Source organism: Lacerta agilis, chromosome 3 (genome assembly GCF_009819535.1).
Source record: "Lacerta agilis isolate rLacAgi1 chromosome 3, rLacAgi1.pri, whole genome shotgun sequence".
NCBI lineage: Eukaryota > Metazoa > Chordata > Lepidosauria > Squamata > Lacertidae > Lacerta > Lacerta agilis.
Genome location: NC_046314.1, coordinates 58,236,827 through 58,252,667, shown reverse-complemented (window position 1 = coordinate 58,252,667; position 15,841 = coordinate 58,236,827). Strand labels below are relative to the sequence as shown.

At 41.1% G+C, this 15,841-nt stretch overlaps 1 protein-coding gene across 13 annotated transcripts in view; it reads left to right on the top strand.

Annotated features, from left to right (window-relative positions):
- Positions 1–15,841, top strand: part of MAP7 (microtubule associated protein 7) — a 99,729-nt gene that overhangs the window by 48,560 nt on the left and 35,328 nt on the right. For all 13 annotated transcript variants that reach the window (XM_033143857.1, XM_033143861.1, XM_033143854.1 and 10 more), the window contains exons 2-3: positions 9,499–9,603; positions 12,176–12,253. In XM_033143857.1, coding sequence (XP_032999748.1) covers positions 9,499–9,603; positions 12,176–12,253 — 183 coding nt within the window. The remainder of the gene's footprint in view (positions 1–9,498; positions 9,604–12,175; positions 12,254–15,841) is intronic.

Genomic DNA, 15,841 nt, shown 5'->3' with positions numbered 1-15,841 from the left:
GAAGGAATTTTTCATTTTATTTTGTTTAAAGGGAAACAAATAATCTATTTTAATGTAGTGCATATGGTGAGATTTCTTGCTACTATCTTATGTCTTCACTTTGAGTTGGTCTCAAAAAATACAAGGGACACAGATTTTTCTGTTTTCCATTCTATTTGGCTTTAACCTGCTGCTACCGCCACTGAATAATGTTCATTTGAGACTTGTTGCTGCAAATACCTGTGTCTGGTGCCAGATTTTAATATGCTGTGACACTCACATCATCATGTTGATATAGCAGATGAATTACCCTGTCACTCCCTGTACCAGGATTGACTAAATCAGGACATTGCTGAAATATTTTGTTAGACTGTCATAACATGAATTATTAGAAGCCAGGTGAAACATAGGATGACACAGCTGTATGCAGGGTGGAGAGGCTTGTTATGAATGAATGTATTTTGCAATTGCTCAGGTCTTCTGCCTCAAATGCATTTTTTACTTACTGTTCCTTAGGATTGTAGCTACTTGCACTGTATATAAATTAAACATTGTGTTTCAAAGAATGTTGTTTTCTTAGCTGCAGTACCCAAAGGCAAACTCATAAAACAGTTCATTTCAAAACCAAGGTTGCTTTAATAAAAGCTGCACGATTTCTATAAATTAAAGCAGCCTGGAAACAATTCCTTACCATGTACTTGCAAGTAGATGTGGGTTCTGTGCTGTTTTAACCTATCCTTGAACTAGAAAGCATTGTGAAGATATTAAAAACATGAAGGCCACTGGTGGAACAACATGAAGCTTCATTTTTATATAATTACTGTTATAGATGTACATGAAACAGATATAAATAAGGAGGGGCAGAATTAGAACTCCAGTGATCAGGGTTTATTTTTTATGATAAAAGTATGCAGATTTGATAAACAGAAACTGAAGTGCTTTTAGCAGAATTTAAAAATTAAATAAATATAGTTTCTTAAAAATGGCAGTGCTTTTTGCTTTTGGGTGTCACTAGTACTACAAGTGCATGAAGTTGCCAGTGCCCTGGATTGTATTCAGTTGTGACCATGAACTTCTCATACAAGACGGATTTCTGATTTTCACTTGTGCTCTCGTAGCCTCTGGAAATCTCCCGGGAGACTTTGCAGAACAGCATGAAGTATGACACAGAGGTAGTATGTAGACGGGGCTGGCAAAAATTGGATTCCTTGCCTTGCACAAGCAGAAAACTGTTCCACTGACTAAAGCAAAGGCAGCCTTGGATCTGAGCCTTGGATCTTGTATTTGCATTACCGGGAACAGACATAATGTACTGTAATTGTGCCAATTCTGCTTACTGAAGTGGTTGGATGGTCACATACAGGGACAAGGTGATTTTGTAGGTTTTCATGTGCTTCAGGGCTTGTTCTAAAATGCAGCTCTTATTTTTGAGATGAGTTTGGTTCACACATCTGGCATGTTTATTCATTGCTTTGCATTTACAATTACTATATGTGCCTTCATTTTTAATGTACCAGTGCTTCTGAAGAACAGTCTAATTAGGCATTTCTTACCCTTTTTTTAAAAACTTGGGCCCATCTTCTAGCTCAGTGTTTTTCAACCTTTTTTGGGCAAAGGCACACTTGTTTCATGAAAAAAATCACGAGGCACACCACCATTAGAAAATGTTAAAAAATTTAACTCTGTGCCTATATTGACTATATATAAAGTAATTCTCTTGAATAGGAATCAAATAAACACAAAGAAAGTATTTTATAATTCTTGGACTTAAGAGCAGGGGTCCCCAAACTAAGACCCGGGGGCCGGATGTGGCCCAATCACCTTCTAAATGCTGCCCGCGGATGGTCCAGGAATCAGCGTGTTTTTACAGAATTGGAACCTGTCCTTTTATTTAAAATGCATCTCTGGGTTATTTGTAGGGCATAGGAATTTGTTCATATTTTTTTCAAAATATAGTCCAGCCCCAAGTAAGGTCTGAGGGACTCTAGTCTTGTACCTGAGTGACTTTTTGTGACAAAGACATGAGTGGAGAAGCTCCTGAGACATCCTGACATGATATAATTAACTGCCATGCCACACTTGAGAGCCCAGCCAATGTGGTGTTTCCCTTTTTTGTGATGATCTTGTGCTTTGGGAAGTTCAAAGAGGTTGAACCAGCAAGTGCGAAATAAATGCAAAAGGAAACCTACACATCCTAATTATTCATCATTTATTAGCAAAGTGCTCTCACCCAGCTGAAAGGAGGCAGGCTTGTTATTTCCTCCAAACAGCAAAAGAATTCTTAATTAATTTATGTAGGTTGGAGATGACTGCACTTTGGGAAACATTTCCCTTGAGAGGTTATAGATGCGGTTTTGCATCCGATTTGGTACTGAATCCTCTCTCTCCCCCCCCCACCGGCCTCCGCCTCGCGCGCGCCATTTCCAAGCCCCCACCCACCCCACTGCCGGCTCCCTCCTCCTCATCTCCGGCCCGCTCTTTCCACACACCCCTCCCGCTTCTAAGATGCGCGTGCCTACATTGGCCTCGGAACCCCACTCGCGACAAGGCGCGCGCGCGGGCGGCGCGCAGGACCCCTTCAGGGCCATGCCGACGGCCGAGGAACTCCGGCAGGCCGGAGGGTGCTGACGATTGGCCGGCGGGAGGGCGAAGAAGGGAGGGAGGCACTTTTGAGGCGGCCGGCCCGGCTGCTGCGTCCAGGGCCATGCAATGCAGTGCAGTGTAGCCTCGGCGCTGCTGGGGCAAGGCGGGTGTCTCTTTTTGGCTCTGTGTACAAACGCGCGGGCTGACCCTGATTGGCTGAAGGAAGGCAACAACAACGGCCGGGACGTTTTCCCCACGGCACACCAGGCAACATCTCGCGGCACACTAGTGTGCCGCGGAACAGTGGTTGAAAAACACTGTTCTAGCTCCTGCCCCCCTGCTCTGTGATGTGGGCAGCCATTTATTCAGTCTCTTTTATGAGATTTCAGGGCTGTCTAATTTTTTCTTGGGGCAGGAGGCATGTCACAAGGAACGTTGGTCATAAAATTTAGGATTGGATGAGTGCAAGCTGGCAGGCGCAGGAGCAGCTAACAAAACTTTCATTGCAGAATTGAATATTGGCTGACATTAAAACTGCTTAGGGAAGCTAGAAAAGATGCTTTTCAGCCCAGGAGGGCAACTTCAGTGACTGACAGATTGAGGGCTGGTTTGACAATGACACCGCCTTCATTCATGACTGAAGCATAATGCTGCAACAATAACAATTCATTGTAATCTTCCTTGATTCTAGAAGAGAAAAACCAAACAAGCGTAATAACTGAGATGGAGTTGCACTCTCTTAAGGATCAGGTTTAGTTTTCAGATGTTTTTAGATCCAGCATTGGTGATGGATGCACTAGTGTTGTCAATAACTCGTAATGACTTTCATCAATGTCAGTTCAGTTGCTATGACAGCTGCATTGCCTTTTGGAGAGTACTTTCATCTATGTTGTAACATCCATGCTACTGAATGGCAAGAAGTGTTTTTGCATGTGGTCTTGCCTTTTGAAAGGGCCCAGGAACTACAACTGGTACAGAGTCCATGGGCCAGATTGTTAACTGCTACAGTCTTCTTTGACTAAATGTTAAAAGACATTCAGTGGGCTCCTGGTTCATTTCCAATCCAGTCCAAAGTGCTGATATTTACATTAGAAGCCCTAAATGTCCTACCTGCTAAAGAAAATCAAATTCCGAGGTCACCCCCACTGAGCTCAGGCAGATGGCTCTTCTTTTCTTCTCTTTTGAACTGCTCCTATGGAACTCCCTCCCTAGGTGTACTTGTTGTGACTTAGGATAGAATCTGAAGACAGGGTCATCATGACTGCCTACATAGTCATCTGTGTTGCACAGCCTAAGACACACACACATATGCAGACTGCTAGCAAAGAGGAATAATAGGTTGCTTCCGCATGCTTCCCCATTGATATTGCCAGCCTTGTTACTCACTTTTTATGGAGAACCCAGATTTTGTCATTGATAAATCATTATATCCCAGTGTTGTGTTTTCTGTCTTAATTGTCCTCCCATCTTTTTATGGACCTGTTGATTTGTGTCATTAAAAAAAAGGGTTAAAATGCAATTTTAGTCCAAGCCTGTCAAATGTGGAAAGACAAACATCTTTCAGGCAGGGCTATTAATTAAAAGTTTCCTCCTTGCTGGCTCTGCCCTTTCTTCCCCATCCTGTTGACTGTGGCTCAGGGAGCATTAATGAATACTGTATCCTGTATATCACTCCTCAGATACCCTATTTTAAGATTGTGCTGTAGTTTTAATTGCCCCTTGTTATCAGTTTCTCCTCTGAAGTGGTGGCTGTACTTTCCAATCCTTTTTTCTTTTCTTTTCATTTTTACATAGCGAAAGAGCCGTATTATCCTAAATCAAAATTTAAACAAAAAACAATGGGGAAATTCCCTTGGTCACAGCCAACAGGCTGGAAACTATACGCAGAAAGCTTTTTAAGTAACGTTGGGGGGTTTGCTGAACAGAATGTGCTTCTGAGTAAACATTACTAGAAGAATCTTAGCCGCAGAGAAAGACGGTGGAAATATTAGAGGCTGTAGAAGCTCTGTGCTTGAATTCCACTTTTAGATGACTGAAGAAAAGTCTCAGAGGTGCTTAAGGGGATTGAGTGTGGAACCAGCCACAGGGATTAATCATTTTATTTGTTCTGAATGGATTCCTAGGAAGAATTGTTTCCCAGTTCACAACTGTGGCTTGTAGTGTGTGTGTGTGTGTGTGTGTGTGTGTGTGTGTGTATTGTGTGTGTGTGTGTGTTTGTCAGATGTTGGTCGCCAGGTGGGGTGGAGAGCACCAACTTCTCAGCAGGTGGGTCACTGTTGGTTACTGGGAAGGAGAGGAGAGTGGCAAGGCAGCGGGGAGTTTTACCAGTGCATTTGCCCCATGCTGATCTCCCTGCCACCTCACTCTTGCAACCTTCCTGGCAAGCAATAGTGACCCACCTGCTGGGAAGCTAGGATGGTGGGTCCACCCCACCCAGTGAGCCACTTCTGGTTTGTTTTTGTTTTTGAATATTTGACACATTCTTTACCAGCTCTTTAAGGCAACATAAACTTAATGAAGCAGGATCTGCATGAGCATCTTGCACCCACAAAGCTTTTTTTTTTTTGTACATCTTCTTTCCTTCCTTTGCTCAAGCAAGGAAATAAACCAGGAAGCAGCAGTTAATCGGAGCGTCCCAAACTACATGATGTAGTTAATGGCTTCCTAGCAAGACACCATTCAAAAGCTAATTTTAAACAATGCCTCTGTGATTGTGAACAATATGGTGTTGTTTGCATGTCACGATAAACCATAGTTAATGGTTTACTATGAACATGGAGATTGCTTCTGCTTTGTTCCTACACTAGCACTAGAGGGAGCCTGGCTTAGTGTTACATCGAAAGCAGAATTTGTTGTTTGTTTCACTCACAGCTTGACTTTAAATTATAGTTTGCATGAACAATCCACAATCCCAGGTTTGGATGCAACCCTAAGCCAAGCATTGTGGTTTCTTGTTACTACTAAGAGAGGAGTAAAGTGGGAGCCATCTGTGTGTTCATGGTAAGCCATTAACTATGGTTTACTGTGATGTATAAAGACAGCCTGTGTATTTTTATTTGAATTTTTTGATAGTGTTTTCTGACACAATATATGTTCCAGAAGTGCAGCCATGCTCATTTTTGATAGCAAAATCAACAAGAAGTCCTTTGACAATTTTTAAGAAGTATTTATTGTGGTACAATTCTTAATAGCCTAGAGACTGCTGAGTGAGATGTATGAGGTTATATGATGAAGTATAGAATATATTTATATGTTAATAATTGAACTAATTTTAGATGAGTTTTCAGGTCAATAACCATTGCTGATACCATGCTGTGAGCAATAGTCTTGCCTTTCCAGATTTCATTAAACTATATGTGTATGTCTGGACTACCTTCTTCTGTGTTGATATAAGCAAAGTCCCCTATCATATGTAGCAGCAATATGAACTATTTCCTTAATATTCCCTTAATATTGCTGGCTTTGTCTCCAGAGCAGTGTCATTAAAATTTCAAGCGTGGAGTATTGGAAATAAAGTATTTGGTATATTCAGTGAGTATAGAATGTCATAAGAATACTTAGTGAAACTTATGCCTAGAGCTTATTTCTAACTTATTTAATAAAATATTGCTGAAATTTTGTTCTTTGCATGCTGTATGAGGCCTATGGTGTTTCATTTTACTACGGATTTACATTTCTGTGATTTAAATCAAGACTTTGAAACCAACAGGATGTCTCCTAGTTACATAACAAAATGCATGATTTTATGGAAGAGCACAGGGACTCACGTCCCTAGAAAATTGATGCAAAGAATCTCTACCCCAGGAATTATATAGCTGTAAAGGTTCGGAAGACAATTTATTCTGAATCTTTGCACATGTAAATGGGTCTTTCGTAACAGACCACTAAAACTATTTGCTTCTTTACTTTTAAAGCACATATACACGAAACACAGTACAATAAATCCAACAGTTAAAGCTCTGTTACTGGTTTACAGCCTTAAACTTATTATTTAGGTTGGTTTAAAACACAAGAAAAGAAGGGATGGAACCATATAATAGAAAGTACAAATAATCTAGAATAGCTCATCTGGCCTCTTTCTCTCCCCATTCTGTGTGCATCTGTTGCTCAGGATCCTGTTTGTGCACTGCAGTATAACAATGGCTACTGAATGTAAACCTGCTCACTGTCCTGCTCACTGCAGCATGGCCAGACTCCACTGGGTGTAGGACAAGATGATATTCAGACTGGATACAAGGCAAGGTGGGCCACAGGGTTCTGGCTAGAGCTCTGGGAAACACAGAGCAAGCTAAAATCGAGCCCTCTCTAGCAGTAGCACCAAGTACAACATAACTGTTAGCGCCACCTGCGCTGCAGGATGCTGCTGTACTTAACAGGACTCAACCTTTTTCTACAAAACTCCTATTGCAACAGAGCAAGGGAGGGTCAGGTATTCTGGGATATGCTAGAGAGGCTTTAGGGTCTTCTAGAGAGGATAGCAGTGGCACATTGTTGGGCTGGGAAGAGACCACCGCCTACCCCAGGTTCATCTGGTACCAATGCCTCTGGGGCTGGCCCTGCATGCTCTTCCATTCAGCCTCTATCACCTTATGAGGAGTCTGACTCTCAGTTCCTGACACATATGTGTTAAGATCACCTACAAAGACTCTTCTCTAGGTGCTCCTGTTGTCTGAAGACTGGTGGGTGGTGTCTGCTGACAGGACCTTCTCAGTTGTGGTTCCTAGTCAGGGGTGGCGTGCTTGGGAGTTTCACATTTTTGACCTTCATATCTCCCCAGAACTTTTTAAAATTGTAGTTTAGTTTGATTCTATTTTGTGGCCTTGCTCATGTTTTCTCTTTAATCAAACATTATTATTTTTAAAAGTTATATTGTCATTGGTTAGTTGTTGTTTTTTAACTGCCAAAGATAATACAATTTCAAATAAGAAATAAATAGAAGTTTGGCAGTGGCCATGAGATATTTGTTCCCATGGACTCTCGTGTGACAAAGTGTCCATTTGCATTACCTTAAAAAGAGGGGGGGGTGACTTCAAATGAAGCACCTACCAGAAGCAACAGGTGTGCTGGACTCATCAGCAGCTCCAGAGGAGGCAGTGGAGCTCACGTGCTGGACAGTTCCTTTCTATATCTATCTATCTATCTATCTATCTATCTATCTATCTATCATCTATCTATCTATCTATCTATCTATCTATCTATCTATCTAATCTATTCATTTTTCAAAAAGAAATGCAAACATAATACAACAAATACAAGTACAAAAACAAACTCATAACAAAGAATTTTCTTATATATTCCTTACATAAGTCCTCTCTCATCTTAAAGGTGACTTCCCTCGATCTCCTCCCTCTGGATTTCATTATCAATCTTTGTTGGCAGTTCCATACATTCAATCACCTCTTACATATTTTATCTTATCATTCTATTTTATACAATTCATTTCACTACTGAAGAGACCTACAACCAACTCCCTAAAGGTATATAAGATTAAATAAAACAATATTTTTCCAGATAACATCTAATTCCCCCCCCCCCAATCTTCCTGCACCGATTCTTCTCCTTGGTCATGCAGTCTCGCCGTCAGGTCAGCAAGTTCCATAAAGTCCATCATTTTCATTTGCCATTCTTCTACCGTGAGGATGTCTTGACTCTTCCAATTTTGGGGATTAATATATTCTTGCTGCTGTTGTAGCATACAGATACCTGCTGGACAGTTCCAGGGCTGTTCATCTAAAGCAGTGGTTCTGAATCTTGCTCACCTTCAGAGAACACTTTCCAAGTTGACTGGTCTGCTGAGGGACCTGATCCTATGCAGACAGAGTGCATAGGCAAAGAATGCTTTCCTATGGCTGTGTGTTGTCGGTGAAAATTGGGAGCTGCCTGAATTAATTGATGGGTAAAAATGTATCGGCATAGGAAAAGGAATTAAGCAGATGAAAGTGTAAATCATTGCCTTGTTTGTAATAAGAAATGTTTGTACCCATTGATTCTTTTAAAAGTAGCTTATGTTTGTAAGAACATTTTCAGACTACACCAGGGAACCCTTCCCCCCCCCCATTGATTTGGCTTGACTCTCTCTCTTGAAGTACTTGTTTTTGGACCACGCTCAAATACAGCAGCTTAGTCTCTGAATTTAACATTTGGTGCTTTCTGCCAATTTTAAGGAAGTGATTAACCTTGAACTTCCCACAAACAATAAAACCTTTTCAAATACTAGTGGGTTTTAAAGTTTATTAAATCCCCATGAGGGGTTCATAGAAGAGAGCTTCTCTCTTTGGAAGATAGGGAGAACTTTATACCAAGGCATACCATTGGCCCTTCTAGCTCAGTATTGTCAACTCTGACTGGCAGTATCTCTCCAGGGTTTCAGAGTGGGAGCCTTTCCCACTGAGCTATGGCTCTTCCCTCTTGAGTCTTGAGATGCCCCCTTTCTAGTATTGGACCATCTGGGTGTGTACAGGCATCGTTGTCTTAATTACTACCCATTTCTTAGGGCAGTGGTTTGTATTTCATATTTAGTGGAGGGGATGATTGATTAGGGAGAATATGTAGGAAGAAAAGAGATGGAAAGAGGCAATAAAAAGGGACTGCATCTTTCACAATGGCAGCATGTACTTGGTTATCAGGTTGTGTGTATTCTGTACTAGAATTTAAAATAAAACCTGCTCATGTAACTCAAATTCTACGGCTTGCACAAATAGATGTAACTGCTCATTCTGTACAGTCTGTTCAACTTCTAATAGCCATGGAAGGAGCAGAAGGTCTTGCATTCCTAGCCAAAGGAAATCCTGTTGAACCCCTTCTTTGCAGAGTTGCACTGCATAGTAAATTTTGCCTTGGCTATTGCAAGGTTTGTGTGAATAGAACGAAGGTGCCTTGACTCAGTAGTAGTGGTCTGGTTAACTGATATTCTTTTCTCCCTCTTTTCTGTTTTAGTATCTGAAAACTCCAAAGTGGTGCAGGACAAAAAACCTGCTCCATCCAGCCGCCCCACCTCTGCCGCTTTAGGACAGAATGCCAGCAGTGCTGGAGCCAAGCCAGGTATCAATTTGTGAACTTTTCATTGCTTTCACTGGCCTAGGAATTTATTTTTAAACCCCCTTTTAACAATGTATTTCACCTCTTTCAAAGATGTTTTCAGTCACAATATCACTGAACTTTTAATTACAGATGGCAACCATTTCATTGGGGGGGTCCGTTTCTGGCCCCGCACGCATTAACAGAGCATGTAGAAGTGTGCCCCACCCCTGTTCTGCCTCACGTTCTTCCCCCATTCTGCCCTCTTCCAGATTCAAAAGGACCCACACGTTGGCGATCATGCATCGATTGGACGCGCCTAAAATGGTCGCCACATGTATTTTCAGATATAGACAAGAAACGTTGAAATAACATAGGCAAACTTATATTGTATTTAAAACAAAATCGAAAATTCTTTCCAGTAGCACCTTAGAGACCAACTGAGTTTGTTCCTGGTATGAGCTTTCGTGTGCATGCACACTTCTTCAGAAGAAGTGTGCATGCACACGAAAGCTCATATCAGGAACAAACTCAGTTGGTCTCTAAGGTGCTACTGGAAAGAATTTTCGATTTTGTTTTGACTATGGCAGACCAACACGGCTACCCACCTGTAACTGGAATTATATTGTATTTGTATATTATACTATGCATTTACATAGCACAAGAAATAGTTCTTGCAAAGTGATGAAACCCAGGAAATTGATGTTCCCTTTAACGGCATACTGTATGTACAGACAAACTATTCCTTTGCAAAGCTAAAAGATACAGATTAGGGTCAGGCATACCCTGCACAACCTCTTTGTGAGTGTGCTCAGATGCACTTGGTCTCTGCAATACCAGTGCTGAGTATTGTAAATGTATTTCATAAGCACCAGGTGAAATGAATTTCTGTATATGCTCAGTCTCACACTCCAGTTTTCTTTTGCTTACTTTACAGGGTTCAGAGAACAAATACTGGCTTTACTGAATATAATGTCCTAGCTAGCTGCACATTTCCTTTTTTTCTATCCTCTGGCAAGCACAGTGTTAAGTGAGTCAGGAAAGAGTTCTGTTTTCTTGAATATACACATCATCACTTTAACAACTGTCTATATGCCTTCTGTTCTGCAGCTCAGATTTGAAAGGCAGTTCATTATAAACTGTGAGAAATAAAGGACTCTCAAATCCTGTGAAATGTTTCATCCCCCTATTGAACATCTTAAATGTTATATATCGAGTGACAGGACGTCAGCTGGTCAGTTGTACCCATAATGCAGTTGCTGACACCTGGGCATTCTGCCAAGTAATTAACCTTTCATTCATTACCCCTAAAACAAAAGTTATAAAGGCAAGATCTATGGCATGTGACAACAGAGGAAAATAAGTCTGCTTAGTTAAATAATGCCACCATCTTTGAGGTCTGAGAAGTATTGTGTATGAAGAGCTAGCTTTTGTTCTTGAGATCACGATGGTGGACAACATATGCTTTCACATGTGGCTTGCATGGAACAAAACTGATGTGTTTCTGGTAAATGCTGCAGTGTGTACTGGCTGTTGGTATGTAATTTGAGCAGTTTTTTGGACCAGGGTTTTTAGTACAAAATAAATAAATAAATCCCCGAACATCTAACACCTGAGGTTGGATCTTGAGAAATGGCGGTGGAAGAAGTGGTATGGAAGGTGACTTTCTGACCCCCTTCACCCCCCAGTCACGCCCAAAGCCTCCAAACAACCTCACAGGAAGGTCAGGAAACCCTATTGAATAGGTGGAACTTCAGGATAGGGGAATAAAGATGGAGAAGATAACCTTGAAAATTGGACAGAAGCACCTTCCATCTACCCCTTCCATCGCTGGTGTTTCTCTGGATCCAACCAATGGCCTGTTAAGTTCTCACTTAGGTAGAAATTCAGTGTCTCAGTGGGAGTGGATGTTCCCATATGAAAGAATGAAAGCAGGTGGGAGTGGATGTTCCCATATGAAAGAATGAATATATATATATATATATATATATATATATATATATATATATATATATATATATATATGTGTGTGTGTGTGTGTGTGTGTGTATATATATACCCTGGTCCGGTTGCTCGTCTATAAGAGAGAGAGAAAACCCATATATATATATATATATATATATATATATATATATATATATATATATATATATGGGTTTTCTCTCTCTCTTATAGACGAGCAACCGGACCAGGGTATACACACACACACACACACACACACACACACACATATATATATATATATATATATATATATATTCATTCTTTCATATGGGAACATCCACTCCCACCTGCTTTCATTCTTTCATATGGGAACATCCACTCCCACCTGCTTTCTGAAGTGCTGCAACACAGACAGAAACTGACCACCTCTTTGGGAACCAGGCCTTAAGTGTTATTCTAAGAATTAATTGTATGCCATTCACGGTGGTTCTTTTTTTCTTTAGACAGAGAGATCCCAAGCTCAGCGCAATTAAATATGTGAAAGTGATGATATGTGAAAGGTCTTAAATGGTAACATTACAGTTGCTTGTTAATTGATTTTATAATGTTGCTTTTTCCAATATGACATCTCAAATCTTCTATAATTTTACAGACCCTGCGCCAGTACTGAAAGTTGATGAAAGGCAGCGACTTGCTCGAGAACGGAGAGAAGAACGGGAAAAACTGTTAGGTGAGTCATACTCAATGTACTCTTTCTAGCTGGTGATTCTCATCAGTTATAACATGCTTGTCATTTGACATCTATATTATGCATTAAACAGCATGAGTTACAAGACTATAATTAAATGTGTACTTTTAGCCATAAAAAATAGTTCATGGAATTTAATGACTAGATCTCTGAGGTCTGGTCAACAAGTGGTCCTAGCACATAAGTTGTCCATGTGCTGGAGCAAAGACATGTCCTCCTCACATAGGATATTGTGTACAGAGAGGGATTTGTGTTCATACAAGAAAGTTCAGTGTGTTTGGGAGCAGAATATGCCAACCCAAGTCTTGTTGTCAGTCCTACATTGGATAAAGTAGTGTTACTTAGTACGAGAACTACATATTGCCATTAATCTGAAAAAGACTTGTGTGTCTTGGTTCTACTCACACAATAAGCAGGATGGGCTGTGCAAACTGGCAGGAGCTACTCCAGGTTCTAGAACGCTATTGTCAGCCTCCATCCATGACATTTCAAAATAACCAGTGTCTTTGCCTGCAATAGGAAATACATTGGAGAGCCATATGAGCCTTCCACCTATAGAGGGCACAGCAGAAAAGGCTATCTTGCTCAGTTGCTGCCCACCTCTCCTCAGGTCATGGGAAGCACCTCTAAAGAATATCTCAGTGTATGGACTGGTTGCCATACATTTTCTTATTGTTCACATTTGAAAAGGAAGCTTTGCACCTCCTGCAAGGGTATTTCTTCACTGAAGTTCTAAGGTTGAACTCACAGTGTGCCTTCCACAAAAACATAAATGCTTCTTCCTTCATGGAAGAGACTGAGATCTACTGAAGGCTCCTGCTGGAGGAAAGGAGAGAAGATGGTTTTCACCAATTTTACTCCCTTCAAACCCCCAATTCTATTTTCCATACTTTTCCAGAAGGTTTTTCTCTCCCTCCTCCTTCCGGTGAGAGTGTCCTGTGAAAAGAGTTCTACTTACAGGAGCTCTGGATCAAAGTCATCTTGTTTCATTTTGGGTTGGGTTTTATTTTCGACATGGTTTCATAGCAAACTAAAATATGATGTATGCAGAACCTTCCTATTGAAATGGTATTATACAGATAACCAACATGGTGAGCTCCAAATGTTTAAAACTACAGTTCCCATTATTACTGATAATTGAGCAAGCTGGTTGGGACTGTAATCCAGCAACATCTGAAATGCAGCGCTGGCTGCCCTTGTTCCATAAGAAGGATCCTGTTGGATCAGGGTGAAATATCCCTCTAGTCCAATGCTCTTGATTCCCACAGTAGACAATCAGAGGCCTCGGGCAAGCAAAGCCTACAAGAAGCTAATAGCCCTTCTTCCTGTAACAGCTGGTGTCTGATGGCATTTCACCTCTGAATGTGGAATTTCTATGTAGCCATTATGGCTAGTAGACTTATCCTCTCTGAACTTTTCAACTCCCCTTTTAAAGCCATCTAAGCTAGTCATCTTTGCTACCATATCCTGTGGTAGCAAATTTCATAAATTAATGGTGCACATTTTGAAGACATATTTCCTTTGTTTGTATTGTATCACCTGCCATTAGATGACCTCAAGTTCTGGTTTTATGGGGGGGGGGGAGATTTCTGTCTGTTTTCTACATCTTGAAGTCTGTTGCCTTATGTTGAAGCTCCCATGTAGAAGTGAGAGTGAACTGATATCTACTAATCGGTTAAGTTAGTTCACTACTTAATTTTTGAGAGTTGTTGTTGTTTTGTGAGTGTGCTACAAATCCTGGAGATTCCCAGTCATTTCTGAAGTTCCTTGGCTAGGAACCACAGGGGTTAAGCAGGTTTGAACATATTTTAAATTTTTATACTGGCTATACCCAGAGGCGTCTGAACTGCCAACCATTCAAAGAAGGAGAAAAGGTTGTTTTTCTTCTTATGTGAATGCAAAGCACTGTGGCTGCCACTCTTAATTTTGTGAAAAATGTCTTTCTCAGTATGATGTCTGTCAACTTGCCATATTTTTAAATAGATCATAATGGCACATTACAGTTGCCTGCAGCTGACCCTGGTGGTGGTGTTTCTTTGGCATTTCAGAAAGAAGAGTAGAAGGCAAATATACAGTTATTTCACACACTTATCAGACTCTGCTCACTATTATATTTAGACCATAAAGCATAATTGCACTGGTTTGTGAGTACAGATAAATAAGCAGTATAAAATTAATAGTAGATAAACAAATTCTCTATTTACCTGTCAAATCTGTAAATCATATGTTCTCTCATGCATATGCCGCCCAGAGTGGCTGGGGAAATCCAGCCAGATGGGCGGGGTACATACATTTCTGCAAAACAGCAGAGCCAGTGTGGTGTAGTGGTTAAGAGCGGTAGACTCGTAATCTGGGGAACCGGGTTCGCATCTCTGCTCCTCCACATGCAGCTGCTGGGTGACCTTGGGCTAGTCACACTTCTCTGAAGTCTCTCAGCCCCACTCACCTCACAGAGTGTTTGTTGTGGGGGAGGAAGGGAAAGGAGAATGTTAGCCGCTTTGAGACTCCTTTGGGTAGTGATAAAGCGGGATATCAAATCGAAACTACACCTCCTCCTCCTCCTCCTCCTCCTCCTCCTCCTCCTCCTCCTCCTTTTTAATGTTTCTTTTCTTCCATTTATGTTTGCTTATTCCTTAATAATTTTATTCAATGTACTATAGAACAGGAAGCTGTCTGCCACTAATCCAGGCTGTTCATCAGTCAGTCTGGTTCTCTTTGATTGGTTGGTCATATTGCTCAAACTCTCAGGATTCAATTGAACAGCATGACTTAAACTTGAAGGGACAGTGCAAGGCACGAGAGTAAAGCAAAATATGGACTTGAAGCAAAAGTTCCATTTCCATCTTGGGGGGTGGGGGGGTGGGGTTGAATACTATGTGAAGTGTCCCTCCTATGTTACACCCAGTGAGTCTAGTCACATGCCTTGGACACCTTCACACTTGAATTCTGCAGTGTGGTCTGTGTGTGGCTGCCCTGGGAGAGTTTTTAGAAACTGCAGCTGGTGCAGAATGCTTTGTGGTGTCTATTTCTTGGACCATGCTACACTGGCCTTATACCAGTTGTGCAGGCTTCAGATTCATTTCAGCGCCCTATTCAAGGTGCTGGTTATTACTTAGAAAACTCTTAAATGGCATGGGGCCAGGATAGCTGAAAGACTACCTCTTTCCATATGAATCTAGCTGTGGATTACTATTTTTTTCCCTGGGGGTCCTGATTTATGCTGAGAAGGTGCTTGTAGCATCCAGCTTCTCAGTTAAGTAGCTTTCCACAGCCTAGGGCTCTCCTGTTGTTTTGAACTCCAACTCTCATAAGTCCCACCATGCACAGGAAATGAACAGGGATTATGGGAATTGTAGGCGAACAACATCTGGATGATGTTAGGTTGGGGAAGACTGGGTTAATGTTTTATGGTTGTTAAGCTGACAAGTCATATTCAAAGGTGCTTTCCTTTTTCCTGTTAGGAAAACGTAGCAAACTTCCTTTGTGTAAGCTGTTCTTACACAGAATACTTTAAACACACACACACACACACACACACACACACACACACTATTAGCAGACACCTTATAC